We start from the raw sequence: 21,177 nt of genomic DNA, 5'->3' as shown, positions 1-21,177 counted from the left end.
AACAAAGTCTGGAGTCAAGCCTAAGAGACGGCATTAGCTGCCTCCTCAGCAAGCTGTTTCCGGTATTTTCTAGCAGAACTCTGGATGTGTGTATGCACTGAGATTGGGTTGGATTAGCACAAACTTCTACCCAAATCTGAAGCAATCAGTGCATGCCACTTCCCTGGTAGCTTTACCTATGATGGTTCAAGCAGAAGGAAGCCAGGATTTCTTTTTTTTTTTTTTTGATGATGATGATGATTTGTTTATTTGATGATTAAGAGCAGCTATCTTTCACTGGACAGTGAATGGGTCCCTAGAACTTCAGCTGTTTTGCCACCATGAGGTGCAAGGAAAAAAGCAAGTTCTAAAGAAAGAAATCCTGAATCCTGATTAAATCATGCCTGAGCCCCAGCCCACAGGATTTTTCAGTATGTTCTATTATTTAAGCTAGTTTGCCCTGGGATTTGCATTACTCACAATGAAAAGCATCCAGTACAACTATTCAGTCATTAAAAAGATAAGATATATTTGCTGACATGGAAGGATGCCCAGCACACGTCAGTAGAACAACAGAGTAGATTACAGAATAGCATGCACAGCAAAATCCCTTTTATTTAGAATTTCATCTGTATATCATGCATACATGTACACGTGCAGATACATACATACATATATATATATAGAGAGAGAGAGAGACAGAGACAGAGACAGAGAGATATGCCTGGAAGAACTTTACTAAAATGTCAGCAAAGGTTAGCTCCAGTATTTCTGAAGACTTTAACCTTCCTCTTTGTATTCTTCTAAAGTGTTTGCTCTCATATAACAACATGTATTTGGGCAGGGCACAGAAAAATCAAGCTTTAAGGAAAGTTATTTACTGATTCTGTGTATCTTGAGCGTAAAATAAGTGGACAGTTTTACCTCCTATCCCTCACAAATCCGAAGTGTTTCAAGATTAAAAAAAAAGAAGATGCTAGCCAGACACTCAAAATATTATTTCTTCATAAAATTCCATGATGAAGCAGTGAAACCACTTTAAGATCTGAGTTTGTACACTGCTGAAAAAGAAACACAGCCCGAGGTGCCTAAGCGTCTTTCTAGGAGAGTGGAAATAATATTAACCAAAATGAAACATCTTCTTAAAGAAGCTGAGCACCTCATTTTCCCAAAAGGGAAAGCGGGAGTGGGGGAGGGCAGGAGGGGCAGAGAGAGGGCAACCCACAGCTGCTTCCAGAAAGAGCAGTGCCAGTGGGCAGGAAAAGGGCACAGGGCGGGGCTGCTGTGGGATGCTGCCATGCTGGGGTGCAGAGAGCTTAACCCCTTGGCTGCTGGCGGACAGCCGCACCCTTTTCTCATGGGGACAGTCCCCCCACAAACCTAACCCCACTCCCCAGCAGCGAGGACTGTGACAACCCTTCAAGCTCTCCAAAGGTGATGGCTTCAGGTAGACCAGAAAGCCAGATGCTCTCCATGAGCATCTCAGTTCTAAAGGTATAAGTCAACCAAACGTATTATCTCAACTGTTGGGAGGAAGACGATTATTTGAAAGATCCAAACACCATTAGGACAGAATCATCTGAGTGGCTGAGACGCGGCGGGAAATTCTGTCTGTAAGAGGTAGCACTGGGTTAGAAAAACATACCAAAGGCAAGTGGAAAACAGAAGTCAAAGACAAAAATCTCCATCTCTTTGTTGGTGATTTTTACTACAGCTTGTAGGATTTTCTGATATGAAGTCTCAAAAACTTTGGCTCTAAAGTCAGTTAATTTGAGGAAATCTCTCTTTAAAGTTGTAAGAATCTTGTAACTAGAAGGTAACTCCAAAAATACCAAGATGATTTTCTTTACAAGTTAATTTCCTGCAGTTGTTGGCTTTTTTTTTTTTTTAAACAATAAATTAGGCTTCCCAGGTGGCTCAGTGGTAAAGAATCTGCCTGCCAAGCAGGAGATGCTGGTTCGATCCCCAGGTTGGGCAGATCTCTGCAGAAGGAAATGGCAACTCACTCCATGGTTCGTGCCAGGAGAATCCCATAGACACAGGAGCCCGGCGGGCTACAGCCCATGTGGTCACAAAAGAGTCAGACCGTGATTTAGCGACCAAACATCAACACAATAAATTACTACACAGTACCTACATTGTATTTCATGATAATGCCACTGTTCACAAGTCACTCAGGGAGAGGCAGGATACTCCCCAAGGGAAAAGAATCAAAAACAAACACCACCCATAAAATTATCTACATTACACATCCCAGTCCGCCTTCGGGATTAAGTCAAAGATACATCTCGGAAAAGCATCTCTCTCACTCAAAGTCACAAGCACGCTCTAGGCAATCCATTTTTCTATCCTGTGTCTCGTTCTGATTCATCCCTCTTGGATGGACTGCTGGCGACCTTCAACCTGAAAGGGCATCGGAATGAGAAGACAGTAAGTGGTTCTCAAACCGCAGTTCCTGTAAGAATCCCTTAGGGAACCCGCCTCATTCCTTCTGCTTCGGTACCGGGGGAGGGGGGGGGCGGGGCTTAAGAAGCTGTACCTCCAACAAGCATCCTCCACACGTCTCAACGGGGTATGGATCACCCTTTGGGAAACACTTTCGTAGGCTATTACAAAGTGACCAAGCCACTTGCAGATCATCGCACGAGACGGTCCAACGCTCACGCGGCTCACCCCACCCTTCTCCACGTCTCGGGTGACTCCTCTGGCCCCCCTGGTCCAGGAAACCACTGCCACCACCTCTTCCTGCAGTCGACTCTAATTTCCCAGTTGCTTGTCTTGCTTCCACTCTTGCCCTCTCTAATTCCGTCTCCAAAAGCTTGCCAGAAAGATGTTACGCAATAAAATCGCACCACGTGACTCCCTAAAGCCCACGACTGCTGCATGGGTCGGGGGTTTCCATTCCGGGTGGTGGAAATGTTTTAGGATAGACACGGGTGGCAACCGCAGAACGCCGTGAACACACAAAACGCCGATTTGTTCACTTTAAAATGCTTCAGCTTATGTTGTATAAATTTCACCCCGATTAAAAATAAAGAAAGAAAAACAAAACAAAAACCTTTTCAGTGATGCCCCAGGGGGTTTGGGCTACAATCCAAAGTTCTCAGCTTGGCCTGGCAGGTCCTGCACCACCAGACCCCAGCCTACCCTCAGCAGCCTCACGCCAGCCACGGTCACCCTCATTCTGCCCTGAAGCCACACCGCCTCTTCCAGGGACCCCCGCTCACACATAGACCCTCCCCACCACCGCGCCCTGCGACAACCCCAACCAATCTCCAGGTCTTGAATGACTCTCCCACACAGGCCTTCCCTAACCACCGTCACGGTATCTTTTCAGAGAAACCTGGTCTTTTCCAAGAACTTCTCATAAGCTTCAGTTCCATCATGCTTTTTGTTTTACTTGATATTCTTTCCAGTAAACTATGGACTCCCCAGAGGACAGGACCGGGACTTTTTGTCCGCTCCTGTGTTCCCAGCACCCAGTGGGAACCTGGCAACCATAAAATCATTTGGCACAAAGGTTGTGTAGCATGCCTTCCTCCAAAACCATTAACTCTTTGCTACAAACAGAGTAGAGAGCTGGGTCACGATACAATGGGAGATTTAAAATATACATGTCAACATTATTAATAACTAGATGAGAAATGTCACAGACTACTGAGGGCCAACTCAGCACAGTACAGAGACACCCACCTGGCACAGAAAGCAAGCTCTCCGCCTTCTGCAGCACCTGCTTTGTGTTTCTGGGCAGAGTCAAGTCCCTGATACCCAAGAAAACTCCAGATCCAGACTGTCTCCTTATGCCACTGCCCGTCGCTGAGGAATACAGGAAGAAACAGAGACTGTATCTCTGCAGAGAGATGCACCTGAGCCAGGTGCAAGACCAACCTTCGGAAGGATGTCAGGGGAACCCGTGGGCTGGCTCTCTCGTGGGTACCAATTCCTTAAAGGAAAATGCGGAGAGCCTGACCTGGGAAGAGAGGATGCTGAACTCAGTCTGTTCTGAGGGATATTTCTTTGCAAGAGAAATAGAGGAGAAACTCACATAAGAGCAGGCATAATTGGTGTTTTGTTACTAAACAAATTGTTCTTTGGTGATTATAGGTGTGCAACTGACTTATTCTTTTCAATCTTGCATTTGTATTAACTAGAATCCTAATTTGTAAGTGTGTCTTAATTAACTTCCTTCAAAGCTTCTGCCCATTGAAAACAAGCTTATTTCTTTTCCATTGGGCCCAGCTCTCACCACTTGAGCTCACCATGGAGAGCAGAGATTAGCAAGTGACCCAGCCCCAAGTAGACCCATCTGTGCAAAACTCTGCGTGAGCCCTGTTCCCCACACAAGGGCAGGAGAACATCAGGACTGGGTACATTTACTACCCATGTCATCAGTTATTTCTCAATACTTAAACTGTCCTTTAGCCAAAGCTCTTGACTTTTCCCTAAGCCCCAGTCCTTAGACCTGGTGGTGATTTGCATGACTGGGAATTTAGGGTGTCTCCCTGTATGCTGAGGGCTCCCCATGTGGCTCAGTAGTAAAGAATCCACCTGCTAATACAAGAGACGCAGGAGAGGCAGTCCGATCCTTGGGTCGGGAAGATTCCTTGGAGAAGGGAATGGCAACTCACTCCAGTCAGGTCTTGCCTGGAGAATCCCATGGACAGAGGAGCCTGAGGGCTACAGTCCATGGGGTCGCCAAGAGTCGGACAGCTGGGCACAGACAAAGCTGAGCACTTGTGTGCTGCAACGCCAAAAGGTCCTGCTCCTGGCACCTGAGGATGGGGCACCTACAACTGGGCTGTGTGTGCAAGCTCTTGGACCTCTTGGTCAAAGACAACTTGAAGGCTTTCTCCTCGCTCCAATTCCCAGCTCTCTGTGCTCAACTGGAGACCCCCTGGAGAAGGTACAGAGCTGCCCCTGTGGCCAACTACGGGCCCTTTATGGAAGCAACCAACAAGACTTGCCCTCCAGCAGGGGAGGGGCCTGGACACAGTCCTTACGGCACAGCACGAGACGACCTTGCCAGCTGGCCGCCAGCGTGGCTTCCTCTGATGCAGCTCCTAAGTTAGCTTTATACTGGAAGATGCCACTTGAGTCCTACCTCTTTCTTCCCAAAGCATCCTTATTAACGTTCTTACCAATGGTTTACTACAAAACCACATACACTTCTACAGGAGATGAGGGGGTGAGGAGCCTGGTAACACATTTTGAAAGCATCTCAGTACAGGAAAGTGAAGTGCCTGCAAACCCAGGGTTGTTGTTTAGTCGCTAAGTCATGTCCAACTCTTTTGTGACCCCATGGACTGTAGCCTGCCAGGCTCCTCTGTCCATGGGATTCTCCAGGCAAGAATACTGGAGTGGGTTGCCATTCCCTTCTCCAGGGGATCTTCCTGACCCAGAGATAGAACCTGAGTCTGCTGCATTGCAGGCAGATTCTTTACCACTGAGCCACCAGGGAAGTCCAGCATAGATACAACTGTAAACCAAAGCACAATCAGGAGTGAGTCGTGAGACCAACACACTAATATAGGTATAAGGATATTACACACAGGAGATGGAGCCAGCCAGAAAAACCACTTGCAGAAAATAAGGCAGGAATGGTTAGACAAAGAGAAGCTCAAGGACAAATTACAAGGACATCAGGGGAGGTTGCCAAAATGCAGAATATATTTGACAAAGAGAAATTAGCGCTTCGGAAACCAGAGCCTAGGAGAAGATGAATAGTCACTAAAAGGAAGAAGACTCCTAGTGGGAGGCGGTGACATTAAAAATGCAGGTACTTTCTGCCAGGACTGGAGCTGACCAGATTCTTGCCGTGGAAGAAGCCAGCATGTCACAAAGAGGAAAATCTCATCAGATGTTTATCATTCCCATGCTTTGAGGACCTGGGGACTGTCTAACTAAGGAAACAGGAATCTCTACAAGTATATTTCACAGAGGAACTGTATAGGCGAGAATCAGTGACTCCGGTGATGGGAGGAGCAGAGCGCCTACACCAGGATAGTTAGATAATCCAGAGACTAGCTCAAAGCAGGAAGCTGCCGCCTCCCCTGGGCTGACACGGGACAACAGACAAGAAGAGGAGGTAGGGCTGCAGGCGTCCAAGGTCACTTGTGAGCAGCTGGAACCACAGAAGGTCCGTCAGGCATGAGTGGTGCTACGGGGAGGGACTCCCGCTGCCAGGGCTGCCCCAGGAAGCTGGAGGAAAGAAAAAAAAATACCCTCCCTGGCTGGGCCCTTCTCCCTGCTGCCTCCTACGTGCCTCCCGAGGGCTGAGGACAGCAAAAGCCAGAAGACCCAGAAACCTCGGAGAGCAGCCTGCAGGGGTGAGCCCCCAAGGACCCGGAGGGGAGGGGGAGACCAGGAGCGCCGGGACGCTGGAGGGGCCACGCGCTGTAGCAGACAAGCTTCCCTCCCAACAGGCGCACTTTTAAAAGAGTCCCGTAAGCAGGACCTCCCTGGTGGCGCGGGGTAGAGAATCCATTTGCCAGCGCAGGAGACACAGATTCAAACTCTGCAACCACTGGAGACAGGGGTTCGAACTCTGCAACCACTGAAGCCCGCGCCCTAGAGCCCGTGGTCCGCAGCCAAGGGAGCCCCTGCAAGGAGAAGCCCAAGCACCGCAACAAGAGAGCAGACCCCGCTCGCCGCGACTAGAGAAAGGCCGGCGCAGCAACAATGACCGAGCGCGAGCCAAACTGAGTAACAAGGGTTGGGGAATTTATTCTATCCTTTATAGTTTATTCTATAATTTATATAATACCCTTTCTTCAGTTATAATCACTCCGGGACTAGTCTTAACAAGCGCATTTTCCCCCCAAAATCCTAGGGGGCTAAAGGCTCTTTGAAAAAATATAGGTATCGAATAGGAGAAAATATACACGAGCAAGGCTGAGCGCACACCCCCAAATAAGTCCAAGTGAAACGGGAAACCTGAGGAAGACTGGCCTGCAGCCATCCAGGTTGGTCATGATGCAGTCCTACAGGTCTGAAAGATGTTACCAGGGGCAGGGGAGGGGGAATGTTACCAGACACAGGCTCACGACTTCCCGGCAGTCTTTGGAAGTCTATTGGAAGGCCGCACTTCCAATAGAGAGAGCTTGGGTTCGATCTCCCGGCGGGAACTAAGATCCTGGCATGCCACGCAGCCAAAAAAATTAAGTGTACAACTTGAAAAGTTTCAAACTGATTTACGCATTAAAAAATAAAGTACAGAGGTTCTGCGTTACTTCTTACAACTGCACAAGAATCTATAACGATCTCCAAATTAAAATTTTAATTAAAAAATATCGTAAGTATGTGCATGCATGCTAATTCATTTCAGTCGTGTCCGACTTTTGAGATCCCATGGACTGTAGCCAGCCAGGCTCCTCTGTCCATGGAATGCTCCAGGCAAGAATACTGGAGTGGGTGCATTCCTTTCTCCAGGGGATCTTCCCCGACCCAGGGATTGAACCTCATCTGTCCCCTGCATTGGCAGGCAGGTACTTTACCACTAGCGCCATCTGGGAAGCCCAGACATACCTGCAGCTCTTCTCAATTATTAAGCCTTCTTCCTTTCCACTGTGTTTCCCCCATAAGTGTCTCCAGTTTGTATACTCACAAGCACAGCATCTCTGCTCTCAGGACTCTGATCCGCCTGTGCAGCAAAGCTCAGGAAGGTCTGAGCTGGCCCCGTCTGCAGCTCCTCCAAATTCTGTCTATTCTGTGTTATTGGCTCAGGGCTACTTTTGCAGAAATATGATGGTGTCGCTTACTCGTGTTTGATTCTTCAGCCTTGGCCTTTCTGACTGCAGACGGAAGCCAGGACATTAGTATTCACGCACAGGACAATTAGGAGACTGCCTGATCTTAGTACAGATCAGCTAACAAGCCTTAACCTGCTCATTTCACAATGAAGTATTCATTTCAAAACTGCTCTCTTTCTGGAATGCATGCTTTCCTTCCCGCACCCTCTGGTCTCCTGTGAGAGCTGGTGGCCTAAGAACCAGTGGGAGAAGCTGCGTTGGGAGACCCTGGCACTTTGACAGATCAAGAGGCAAGAGCCAGCCCACCCCAGCCACCACTCATCCACTTAGCTAAAATACAGGCTCCGGGAGAAGCAGGGAAAACAATAGATAGAAGTGCATGCTAGGTCTTCCGGAAACTGATGCTGGATGAAAATCCCTTCTTAGCCAAGAGTATGAGGGTGGGGGGAAAAAATCACTATTCATCACAAAATGGACACGCACCACAGACATCTCTCCAACTCTCCTTCTCTACCACTCCACAAATCCTGCCTGTGAAATATAACTTTCTTCCTTTAATGATCTGGTGGTGAATTATTTATATGCTTCAATTTATCTTTCTGTCTTCTTTTATTTATGCCCAGAATTGTACTGCTTAACTCCAAGACAGCCTGACCAGGACTGCAAGCAAGGCAGAGGCAACCCAGCCCTTTAGGAGGTCACTGAGCCAGAGGGACAGAGCAGGCGGAGCTGTGGGGAGGGGACCAAGGTCTCGGTCTAGGGATGCGCTAAGTGAGCCCGCGTCTCAGGCCTTTGCATCATGCTGACTTTTCCAGCCAGCTTTCCATCCAAATCCATCTTGTATCCCATCCCCATCTCCAGTCCCCCAGCTACTATCTTCACTATTTGTCTGGGCAGCGCCACCTCGGAGCTGGTCTCCATGCCCCCAATTCTATCAATCCCTCCCCCCACACCTGTTATCAAGAGTAACAATGCCATCATCACAATTCTTCAGCAGCTCTCTATCACCTGAAGCCAGAGCTCCCAAATCTCCCTCATTAGTGAAACCTGTGTGGTAGTGATTCAGTCACTAAATCATGTCCGACTCTTGCAACCCCATGGACTGTAGCCCGCCAGGCTCCTCTGTCCATGGGATTTCCCAGGCAAGAATACTAGAGTGGGTTGCCATTTCCTTCTTCAGGGGATCTTCCCTCCCAGATCAGGAATTACACTCAAGTCTCCTGCACTGCAGGCGGATTCTTTACTGCTGAGCCAGTGGGGGGCATTACTTTTAAAATAAATAAATCAAGCAGATTCTTCAGTGTCTTATGTTGGGTTTCTCCTGAAACAGACCTTGAGATAGAGGTCTCTTAAATGCAAGTTATTCAACTGAGAGAGGATCCTGGGCAGGACTAGTTCCTGGGGAGGAAGGCAGCCAAGTAAGCCCATATCCTGCAGGAGATGGCCACCACGGGCAGCACCGTCAGTCTCACTAGGGGATCCTGGGACATCGTGCAGGACATGGGTCAGTCTCTGCATGGGCTGGGTCAGGAGGCCAGGGCACTGCCTCCCTGCTCTCTTCGGTCATCAGCTGAGGTCCACTTCTGGGGTCACTTAGCTTCACTGTCCCACGGCTGCCCCACAAGTCAGAGAGAAAGCCCTGGAGAACAGTAGATGCTTGCGGAAGAATTCTGCAGAAGTGTACAGGAGCGTGAGTGTCTGGGCGTATGAATGAGTCTACCTGACCTGGCCGTGTCCCTGAAGATTCTGATTCGGGAGGCTGGAGGGTGGGACCCAGGAATCAGAACTGTGGCAAGCACTGAGTGGGACTCTCTTGCACAGGCAGATTGTGAAACACTGACCCATATCATGAAGTGCCAAACCTTCAGTAGCAGCTCCCAGCAGTCACCTGTAAACCACACGGAACTTGTGCCCTTTCCACAAGTCTTCCTTTAGGCAGCATACTCTTCTACAAGCAGGAAATGTGCTTTAAGAATGTCCGTGATCCCCAGAGCCAAATACCAGTCATACAGTAAATGCTCAATAAATGTGTATTGATGAAACCACCCTGAAAAGAAACAGTATGGTACTAGGTACCTCGGCTCCCTGGACAAAACTATCTTCCAAATCTCTCAAAATAGTAGTAAAATGAAAAAAAATACCTATTGAGCACCTAGTCTATGCAAGACACTCAGGAGTTCCTCCTGAGATGCTCCATAACTGCTGATTCGCATGCACCTTAACAGAGACTTGCTGCTGTAACACAGAACTGTGAATTAATCCCTACAAGGGAGACAAAAGACTGAGGTCATGGTAGGAAGGTGAAGGATGCTTTCCAAGGAACTGGAAGCCTTTCGGGCTTGACCCTACCTGGTCATTCTGCCGGGGTTGTCCCCAGAAACACGGTCGCCCTCCTCCTACTTCAGAGATGGAGTGGGATGAAGAGGAAAGTCGTATTTCAGCAGCAGGTGCTGATGTCTCAGGATGAAGGCTTCTTCCAAAGACCAGAAATTTGGTACCTGGGGCCTCAATGGGAACTCTGGGCTCCACCCTCAGAGGCACAACAGTTTCTGCGGTTTTCAAGGAGCTCTCTCGCAAACGAGACCAAAGCAGAGGCCTGGGCACTCGGAGTCACTACAGACCTCATCGGTGGCTTTTCTCCCCCGGTCTGGGATCTTAAACCACAGCCCAGTGGCCACGCTCCAGTCTGGATAAGCAGGCTGGGGCTAGCAGACTTCCCCCTCCCGCTGCAGCTAAATAAAGTATTCCTTCAGACCAGCTGCCCTAACCTTTGTTAAGCTGCTGTGGGCTATTAAAGAGTTCTTCTGTACTTAGGATGGCTGTATTTGGGAAAAATCAACACCCCTGGTATAACTTTCTACACCAACAAGAAGTACGTTCCAAAATATCACTGACTACGTTAGTCCTTTTGATATGCTTTTATACAGGGCTGGAAACAATTGGAAAAGTATTTCTTCTCCATTTTCCAGGCTTTTGCTATTCATGAAGATACAGATCAAAATATGTGCAACATCACAAAAAGGAGGTGGCAGGTGCATACTTCACAAAATACCCTGAGAGTCTGCTGCAAGCCAAGCGCTGCTGCAGGTACCGGGTGCTGACGGAAGGGCCACAGGTTATGCGGTCAGCACAAATGTGACATTTTTCCAAGGGGAATAATTCAATTTAATTCTTCCTCTTCTGCTGCATTTCTGAAAATCTGAATCCATCAACTTCGCTTAAAATCTATCAAACACAGGTAGCCCCATTCAATACTATTTCTGTCCACCCTTAAAATTAGAACCACCTAAAGAAGCATATGTAAGACCTTAAACTCAGTATGTGGGTGTGTGTGGAAGTGTATATGTGTCAAAGAATGAGAAAATATGCTTTCTTGGCCAGCCTGTAGGGCAGCAAATGGGATGCTGCTTAGATAAATATTTATTTGTTTGCTTGTTTTTAGCAATCATCCTATTTGTGTGGGTGAGAGTTTACAGCTTATAATAGCAAAAGCTGACATAAGGAAGTGGAAAACATAAATATCTCTTGCTTAAAGATTCTCTTTACTGTATGAAAAAAAAAATACAAATCAGGCCCTTTGGCATTCTATTGTTAGGACAAAAACAACAAAAAGAAAAAAAAATGCCAACGCATATGTATGCATACACACACATTATCTTGAACATGAAGATAGAAGAAGGAAGTTAATTAAATTTCAAGATTCCAGTGGACTAAATTAAATGTATGAACTACAGAATATTTAACATCATGCCACAAAAAGACAGTTCTGATTTTTTTTAATAATAATAACTTTAAATTTTAGATTACTCCTAGAAGACCCAAAGCAAGTGCTTGTCCTGAACTACAGACTATGAAAAATAACTTTAAAAATCAGTGAAGTTCACTTGAAATCTGCCAAATTATTCTGCTTGGAAATCCTTCTAGCTAGAACAAGTTAACAGCAGGCTTCTAACACTAGGTGAAACTCGCTGCAAATCAATTTATTCCCCCCGACCAATCTGCTAAAGTGCATGCTTTTCTGGTGAAAATGATTCTTCAATGATACTTAATACTGTCACTACGTTGTTTCTCCAACCAGTTCGATCCAAGTTCTTCTTCCAGTTAAGGTGTATTAAAGTTAAATGCCTACCTTTGTCATAAATAATAAACGACAGAACACAGATTCTTCAAAGTATTTATGGCAGAAGGAAACTCAAAATGTATCGCCCACGCAATACATTTCCTAAGCTTAAAAAGAAGGCTTAATAAAGCACATGTGATTCAAGTTCCCATCCAATACTCCATTCATTAGCATCTCAGGGTTCAGAAACAATCTATGCCATTGTCATCTCTCACAGATAGATGACTATCCTCCACAAGCAGGCTTCAGGTGACACCTCTGGCAAAACAGTTTTGAAAAGGACCAAAAGTAGGATGATGCAGCAACACAGTCTGTCCTGTGTACTTTATTTTTTTTAAAAATTTTTTATTCTATACTGGAGCACAGCTGATTAACAATGTTGTATTAGAGTCAGGTGTACAGCAAAGTGACTCAGTTATACATACACGTGCATCTATTCTTTTTCAAATCATTTTCCCATTTAGCTTATTACAGAATATCGAGCAGCATTCCCTGTGCTACAGAGTAGGTCCTTGTTGGCTAACTGTTTTAAATATAGCATGTGTACATGTCAATCCCAATCCCCAATCTTGCCTCTCACCAACTCATCCCCCAGGTAACCATAAATTCAGTTCTCTAAGTCTGTGAGTCTGTGTCTGTTTTCTAAATAAGTTCTTTTTTTTTTTGAGCCCTGATCATTAGACCAATATGTCTATCCCTTACAGACAGAAGACCACAACGAGTGATTAATTAGCTGTAATGGTTAAACTCTTACAGGTATACCCACTCACCAACACAATCCTCAATCTCATCCCCATTTTAAATTCATATAGAGAAAAGGAGAACATTAAAGACTCTCCAAAGACGTAAACAATTATCAAAGCAAGGGAAAGGGCATCCCCAGTCTGAGGAAAGAGGTGGGAGTCCCAGGACTTTCTGAGACTGAAGGCTGTACACAAGGTATCTAAAACCAAATGGAGCCTGGTGTCAACACTGAATTTTGACTCCCAAATACTACTGTGTTCTTCTAATGATCTTTATCAGGGTAAAAATCCTGATTATAAATTATGTGTAAATAAAGAAGAAAGAAAGAATGATTTGGGGGAGGAAACAGGGTTGGGGGGGGGGATTTTCAAGTGTGACCCAAGGCAAGACCTCCTGGAGAGGGCTCGGTCACCAGGTCTGAGTCACAACATTTCCCTGGGCCTCAGTGTCCCTTAAAACTAAAGGCTTAGGCCACAGCATCCATCTCTAACTCCCTCCTGGCAGTAAAACCCAGTCACCTATTTAGGTATCAGAGAGAACTCAAGTTTTTGTAAAATCCTAAGGGCATCTGAGAGCGGCAGAAAATGTGCTTATGGTGTTTACAAAGGGGAGAATGAGGAGGGTCTCAACAATCCTCCCAGCCTTGCATTTTTCAGTTTCTACAGGGCTTAAGAGGGCAATTGAAATTAGATGCTTCATTTCATCCCACAATAACAATGTAATTCAGATTGTAACAAAATGTTGAAATGTTCTTTTTAAAAACATCCCCTTCCAAAGGAAACAGCTTCACCTTCCTCAAATGCAACTTGGTAGAGCTGTCTCCTCCCTAGGGCTGCAATGCCCGAGCTACAGTATGAGTGTCAGGATGTGGAAGCAGCTGTCACCGCTTTGTTTTTCATTCACAGTAGGTGGTTGCCAAGCAACAAAATACTATTGTCTGTTTCCATGATCTATTGGCCAATTCTACCGGTGATAATGCTTTCCGCAGTTTAAAATAGGGCCACCTTTTAGACAAGAAGAAATGCGAAAAAATTCTAAGAACAATAAACATATATATAAGCAAACACAATGAAGGTATCCCTAAATTATGTTTATAAACATACAGCTGTGTGCTGATATACATACATACATTTTGCATGTGTATGTATGTGTGTGTGTGTGACTATTTATTATACATTCTCCTCCTACCTACCTCCAAACTCATCTAAATTGAATAGGCCAAAAACTTGATCTAAATCCCAGAGGGCAAATTAAAGCATGACCTGGAGAGACGAAAACACAGTCCGAATTATTTTCTCAACAATAACAATAACTTCCAACTTGCCAGATGTATCAAATTCTGTCTCTTGAATACAAAGTTCTGCAGTCAGGAAAGCAATTCTACTGATATAAAAATAATAAATGGAATGCCTTTACTATCTACTTTGGAATCACTGATCATTTGTTGTTTTACTTCATGTCATCATCTGCTACCCCTGTGTACAAAGATAATAATTCAAATGGGAAAATTCTGTTTTTCTTTACACCCAAGAATATTAACATATATTCACTTTTAAAATAATTGAATTGTTCTCTCTGGAATAGCCTCATGTGATTCCCCACTTTGTTCTGATATTGGTCCCTCAGGAATAGCCGTCATGCTATGTTACTTTTGCATATTTCACTAGCTTACAAATAAAATAACGCAGTGTACTCAATATAAAGCTGTCAACATTCGCTTGCATCAGTTGCTGTTTGTTTTCCATTGACAAGGCTTCTAAAGATAAGAATTACAATATTCTTAGATGTACAGACACAACATCAAAACAGCCTGAAGGAATTAAAGCTGGAAACTGCTAGAGGCAATCATGCTTTGAAATGAAGAGAAATCAGTATCACTTATGCACACGCATATATTTCTGCAAAGACCCTAAATAATGCCAGAACAGTCTTTGCATTTTATGCAACGCTCATCCATCTTCCTTCACAATATTTCCAAACCACTTTAACTATTTAGTTCAATTCTCTAAACAAGCCTTTGAAATTCACCTTTTGAAATTCACCACCACTTGCAAATCTACACGTTGTAAGAAACTGGTAATAAGCAAAACTCATTACGTGGATTGACGTTATTACTGTAAAATCTGCTATCAAAAGGGCAACTTTAACAAAACAGAAACAGAGTCTGTTAAATAATTAACTGAATACTAGTCAAATGATCACTTTTCCGGACGGAACCATCCTCAGCGGACCGCTCCTGGGAGGGAGCGCCCAATCCAGGTTTCTCCTTCAGGTCTCACCCCACACATGACCCACTTCCTTCTCCCGCAGCTTCTCAAGCTTGTTCACCTGTATCCAGACCTCACTAAGAAATACGCTCTCCCCACTTTCTCCACCCTTTTCGTATTCCTTAGACACTCATTACTTTCTGCAAACCACCGGACTCAAACCTGCAGTTTGCCACGAACCTCCCCATAAACACTTGTCTTCCCGATTCTTCTAGATCTGCTTTAAAAATCTCCGCCACCGAACAAATACAATATTAATAAAAGAAAGGCTACAAGCCAGTTGATTTTTTAATGTCATAGCAGCAAAATGTTGGGGGGAAAAAAGACAGAAAAGGAGACATGCAGGCGTGTACTTGGAGGAAAGCGGGTGGGAGTGTAGCTCTGCACAGTGGGTCGCGGGGACTCAAGGGGCCTCGCTTCCTCTACCTGTCGACCCCACTTCCCCCATGTGCGCACCGCCGCTGACAACCACAACACTCCCGGACCACCCCCTCCGGAAAGGGGGCGGGGTTACGCCTTCGGCCAATCAGAACCCGCAAGCCCCGGGTGTCCAACCTATGGGGTGGCCCTGGCCGTGCCGGGGGAGGACGCGGGGTGGTCGGGGAGGGGCCGCGTCCGTGGGAGGCGCGCACGTGTCGGGTCCAGGGAGGCGGGGAGGCTGCGAGGTGGCGAGCGTCCTGATCCCGAGGCGTGGGCTCTGCACCCCGGCAGCCCCCGAGTCCCGCTGCCCAGTTCCTCTTTTGCCTTGGCCCGTTCGGGCAGGACATGCTCCCGCCGAAAAAAAAAAAAAAGACCGGTCCACAACGTCGGACTTCCCCGCTCCCCCCCGAGTAAGGGGACAGTCACAGATAACAGTAGTACCCGGCTCAGACAAGACCGGGAGGAAAGTTTCAGGCCCGCACCCTACGGAGTCCTCCAGGGCTGGGAGGAGGAGGAGGACGGAGGCTGGGCGGGAGGGTGACGACCTGGAAAGCAGAGGGCAGCGGGAGGGCTGCGCAAGCCGGGCGCAGACCGGGGCGCGGTGCTTGGGGGACGCTAGCGGCGGGGTGCGCTGTCCAAGGTGTACGGGAGGTGGTGGGCGCGCAGCGGGCGCGGATCCCGAAGCCAACACTGGCTGGCGGCGGCGGGGGGGGAGAGAGCTCGGAACGGCTGTCCGGGGGCGCCAGGCACCGCCCCCGCCCCCCGCACCCCGCCACCCAGGCTTGTAAAAGTGAGCCTAGTGGAGCTGAGACAGGAAAGGGAAGGGCGCGGGCGGCTACGCCGAAGCCCCTCACGCTCCCCTGCACCCCTCCCTCCCGGCCGCACCTCGAGCTCCTTTCCTTTCTCCCTTTCCCCCGACCCGAGCCCACTCCTCTCCGAGCCTCGATCCCGGTACCGCGGCGGGGGCGGGACCGCGAAACCCCCGCTCCAAGCCCGGACGCCCCAGGGATGCTGCGGGCCCCCCGGAGCTGCTTACCTGGGGCCGCGGCACCAGGAGCGGGCGCGGCGCGGCTCCTCCTCGCCTCCGCGCCCTCCTTCTCCGCTTCTCCCTGGACTCTGTCCTGGGCGCCGAGCTCTGAGACCGGGCCGGGCTGCAGCCGCCTTCCCCGCCGCCGCCTCGACCGCCGCTGCCGCAGACAGAGGACGCCCAGTGGCGGCTGGAAGCCCGTGTGAGTAGCGGCGCCGGAGATTCCGCGGCTCCGGGCGCGCGGCCGTGCGCACGCGCGCCGGCGAGTGTGAGTGTGTGTGTGCGAGTGCGCGCGCGCGCCCACGGGGAGGGGGGGAAGAGGCCGAGAGATGCTCGTAGGGACCGAGGCAAAATTCTCCTGCCTCGGGAATCCGTAAGCCGGGAAAGGAGGCTCGAACGCGCGTCTCGCCGCGGGGAGGAGCTGCCCGCCGGGCGACGCCGAGGAGGAGGGGGCGGCCGCGCCGGACGCGCAGGTTCCGGATCCGAGCGGGGCTGAACCGAGCGGGACGCGCAGCCACGGACGCGGCGGAGGCGGCGCCCGCAGCCCACGGTCACGCTGCCCGCTCTGGGGAGGGGCCGGGCCGCTCGCTCCCGCCGCCGCCGCCGTCCGGACTTCTCGGCTGGGCGCGGAGGCCAGGGATCGAGACCCCCACCGCTGCCACCTCGACCGTGGAGGCGCCCCGGGCCGAGCCGGGGAACCCGGGCGCACGTGGCCGATTACCGGCTGCAGCCGGCGTGCGCAAGAGCTCCAGGCGTGCGGTGGGCGGTGGACCCCGGGCGGCGCGGCCCGCCGCCTCCGCTGGGTGGAGGAAGCCGGGCGGGGGAGCGGGGATGAGGTCGGTCCAGGGTGCGGTCGGCAGGCAGAGTCGAGGGTTGTGGGGGGCTTCCGCTCCGGGCGGAACGCTGCCTGTTTTCCCCTTTGGAGGGCACTTTTCCTCAAAGTTATCCACTGCCCAGGTAAAAGTGCTGGGTTCCTCTTTGTTCGGAGCCAGCTCATTGTGCAAGGCATCTGAACACTGTGCTGCTTTGAAGTCCGGCTTCTCCAAGAACCAGCCAGCCTGGCGCCTCTTAAACCTTTTAAACCGCTACTCTCTCACTCATCCAGGCTACACTTTCTATCACAGAAATAAAATGTCCCAGCACATTTACATACCTTTTCTCCTAAAAGATTTGTCGTCCTAGCGGTATTCTTTTCCCTGCTTATTTTAAATTCGGAGTGCACTGTTATTCACTCAAGAATTTCTTAAAAGGTCATAAGGTCTGTTTGATACTTGAAATAACCCATCTGAGTCCGCCGGTAGGGGTTGTGTTCCGCGTACTTTTGCATGTCCTCCAGTACTGAGCCCAGCACCGAGCACTCTGTGTGTTCTCTATAAACGTTAAATGAATGACATTGTTTTCTAGCTTCACATGTCCTGAAGGCAAAGGCTTGGATGCTGGGAAAGTCATTACCACCCCACCAGGCTTGCTTGATTTTCACTTAGGCTATTACCCTGTGTGTGTGTGTGACTATTTTCCCCTCTGGCGGCCTGAGCCTCAGTGCAAAGAAAGATAGCAGAGAATACTGACCCTTAGTGCTGTCTCGCCAAGGTGCAGGCAGAGTGCACTCTGCAGGGAACCCCAGAGGACACCCCGGGTGAGAAGGCTAAAGAGTGCTTCATTTCAGTCCTGGGGGAATCCGGTCTCTCAATCGGAAAGTCACATTTCATTAACAGTTTATAATGTCTTTTTTTTTCGTGCAGGACAGGAAGAGAGTTTTAAGAGAAATGCACGCTTCTAATAGCTTGTCAGGTACAAGCTTTTTCTTGTAAAAAGCATTACTTCATGGCCACTTGCCAATCTATGCAGGGTCATCTCAGATTACTAATTCTGCTGTAGCACCGAGCCCACACAGTTCCACGCTGGTATTTCCACAATTATCCTCTGAGAAGCAGAAGTCCTCGATTTTACATTGCATACTAAATTTCAGTGCGTTTGAACTCGGGCTGTTCTATGAGCTGCTTCTCTCTCCACTCATGATACCACAGCTTTGAAGCAGAACGGAAATAAAGTGAAAATTAAAATGGATTTATTTGGGTGCTGCCTTGTGTTCTCTAGTGGGAGTCCCTTTAAATGACTTCTTTTCTGTCACTCAATTTACAATCATTTTGGAAGCCATTTGTTGTGCTATGGAATTCATGTGCTTTTTTGTTAAGTTAAAAGCGTGGATATTTAAATTTTTTACTTGGAAGCTCTAGAACTTGCAGGAGCAGAAAATCTCTGACACTCCAAATGGACTCTTGACAGCCAACCTTTAAAATGGGTATGAGTCAAAGTCTTCCAATGTAATTGTAAAGCTTTATTTTGCTTAGAAAGATGCCTTTAGGGTTTCATTCAACAGCTTCCCAAGAGCTTGCTCATTTGGTAGGATGGAAGAATGGAACAAAGCCATAACTTCTCTGATGAGCACCAAAGGGAGCAGACTTGGCCTTGTAAAAACAAAAACATTTACAAGAAGCCAAAATTTAAAAACAAGAATGTAGGCTTGTAGCAGTCCTAATAAATGTTAATTTAAAAGATAAACAATAGAAAGAAAAAATCACAACATAAGAGTTAAAAGTGCTTCTGACCCACTTAAAGTTTGGAAGAGGAGCTAGGATTAAAATGCTATAAACCATGGCTCTTCATGCTAGCTAAACACTAAATAATAATAAAATGTTCTACTGAAAGATCCATTTTCATATGTTATTATCAGTTAAACTGAGAATTAATAGCATAATTATAAAGGTTTGATTTTTCTTCCTTAAAAGGGAATGCTCCTTAATATAACTGCCTTTTTAAAAAATTCTCAGCAGTGCAATAAACCGAGTTAAACGTTAACTTAGAAATACAGGACTGGAAAAGGGTAGGGTGTGTAGAGAAACACTTTAAACTGATTTGACCACAACTAACTAATCTATTCTGTCCGTCTACAGAAACAACAAAAGCTTTCTAACTCTGAAGACATAAATTTAGGCTGTGAGATGTACCGTGAATTCGAAAATCAACTCCTCATGCCGGGGGCCGATTGCCCCAAATTCTTTCAAGTGAGAAGACAGGGACCGTTAGCTGAAATGCCGCTGTTGAGTTTAGTGGTGTGTGAGCACGCATAAGGATACAGGTAATTTTCCCCATCATTAGGTCGCAGATCACTTCGTGCATTAGAGTTTTAAATGATAAAAAATACCTTGACCTGTACATGGACCCAAATGCCAGCTCAGTAAAGAGTGCAGCCTGGGAACAAGAAGAAGTTTCAATTACCCTGTCTTCATGCTTTATACACTGGTTTATTCTAGATATTATTAAATGCTTAGGGCAACTTAATTCTAACTGGAGATCAGGCATGTTTAGGAAAGTAAAAGATCAGAAAAAAAAGGTTAAAGTGTATTCCAAGCAAGTGTAGATGGGCCTCCAGAGTTATCAGTGCTGATATTCGAGATGCAGGAGAAAATATTAAATACCGCTTGTTCTTAATAGTTTATGGAGTGATGGATTTCCTGGAAGTGAAGAACTTTCTAGATCCTCTCCCCAGCTAAGTGAACATATGAACACAAAAAAAACAATAAAATTTCAGAGAGTTAAGGGAACACCCTCTGAAGCTCAGGATAAGAACCCCCATATAACATAGATCCTTTGCACATTGACATTTATGGCTAAAGGGAACTGAATTGGTAGATACACTACTATCCTTACATCTGTTTTTAATCTAGTAAGTTATTTAACTGCCAAAGACAAGAAGGTGCAGAAGCAAATCTGTAAACCCCACAAGTAACTAGTGAGTACCTACTTCATCAGTTCAGTTCAGTTCTATTGCTCAGCCGTGTCCGACTCTTTGCGACCCCATGGACTGCAGCACGCCAGGCTTCCCTGTCCATCACCAACTCCCGGAACTTGCCCAAACTCAGGCCTATCAAGTCAGTGATGCCATCCAATCATCTCATCCTCTGTTGTCCTCTTCTCCTCCTGTCTTCAGTCTTTCCCAGCATCAGGGTCTTAACCTACTTCATAATCAGTACAATTCCTCACGCCGTGATTGTTACCAATAAAGTATAAAATGCAATCTATCTCTGCCTCTAAGGAGCCTACAATCCAGCTATCATTATTCTTGGAAACAAAAAAGTAAATATAAGCATACTTTATCACTTGACAACAAACTTAAACTTGAATTACCAATGTGACTTAGTGAGCCACTGGTTAAGTAAATAAACCAACTGAAAACTGATTAGTGGCCAAGGTATATATACATATTTCATATTCATATTTTCTAGTAGTGATCACTTAGATTATCACATGATGTATAAGGTGAAAAGCTCATCTGATGCTGAATTCTGAATTTTAAATTGGGGACAAGAAGAAAATTATGGACAAGAAAAAATCAACCATATTGGCAACGGCAGCTGTGAGTTGCCTATCATTGGGGATCCTTGGGCAGAATGGAATTGATTAGAATATGCTAATCAATTTTATAGACTTTATATTTCAACTGATTCATAAGTTAGTAGGGCTACCCATGTATTTTGAAGTTTCCATATCTACAAAGACCCTTTAGTCTATTCTTGGATAATGTTATTATAATACTTGATTATCACTCTCCTTAAAATTTCTTAGTTTTGTCCTCTGTTCTTTTCACTTATTAACATGATTTTTAAAAATTTATTTAATTTTAATTGGATAACTGCTTTACAATATTGTGTTGGTTTCTGCCACACATCAACATGAATCAGTCATAAGTATACCTAGGTCCCCTCCAACACAACTTAGTTTTGGCTAATAGAGCTTTTGAAACTACAACTCTTCACTCAATTCATGAAAAACTTATAAATAGGAAAAGCAATAATCCAAGGAAACAAGAAG

General features: G+C 46.8%; 1 protein-coding gene and 1 long non-coding RNA gene across 2 annotated transcripts in view; both read right to left on the bottom strand.

Annotated features, from left to right (window-relative positions):
* The window catches only part of LOC123328863 (translation initiation factor IF-2-like), a 384,326-nt gene extending 367,024 nt beyond the window's left edge, over positions 1 to 17,302 (bottom strand). Inside the window, exon 1 of the mRNA XM_044926892.2 lies at positions 16,315 to 17,302. Within this exon, the coding sequence (XP_044782827.2) occupies positions 16,315 to 17,302 (988 nt within the window). The remainder of the gene's footprint in view (positions 1 to 16,314) is intronic.
* LOC123328847 lies at positions 186 to 3,665 on the bottom strand. The gene is made up of 2 exons (XR_006543849.2): positions 2,519 to 3,665; positions 186 to 2,382 (listed from the first exon to the last, which is right to left on the bottom strand). It is a non-coding gene; the product is annotated as an uncharacterized LOC123328847 (long non-coding RNA).
* Positions 17,303 to 21,177: the final 3,875 nt, after the last annotated feature.

The sequence above is a fragment of the Bubalus bubalis genome, chromosome 13 (assembly GCF_019923935.1).
Source record: "Bubalus bubalis isolate 160015118507 breed Murrah chromosome 13, NDDB_SH_1, whole genome shotgun sequence".
NCBI classification, from domain to species: Eukaryota; Metazoa; Chordata; class Mammalia; order Artiodactyla; family Bovidae; genus Bubalus; species Bubalus bubalis.
This window is presented reverse-complemented; position numbering and strand designations above follow the sequence as displayed.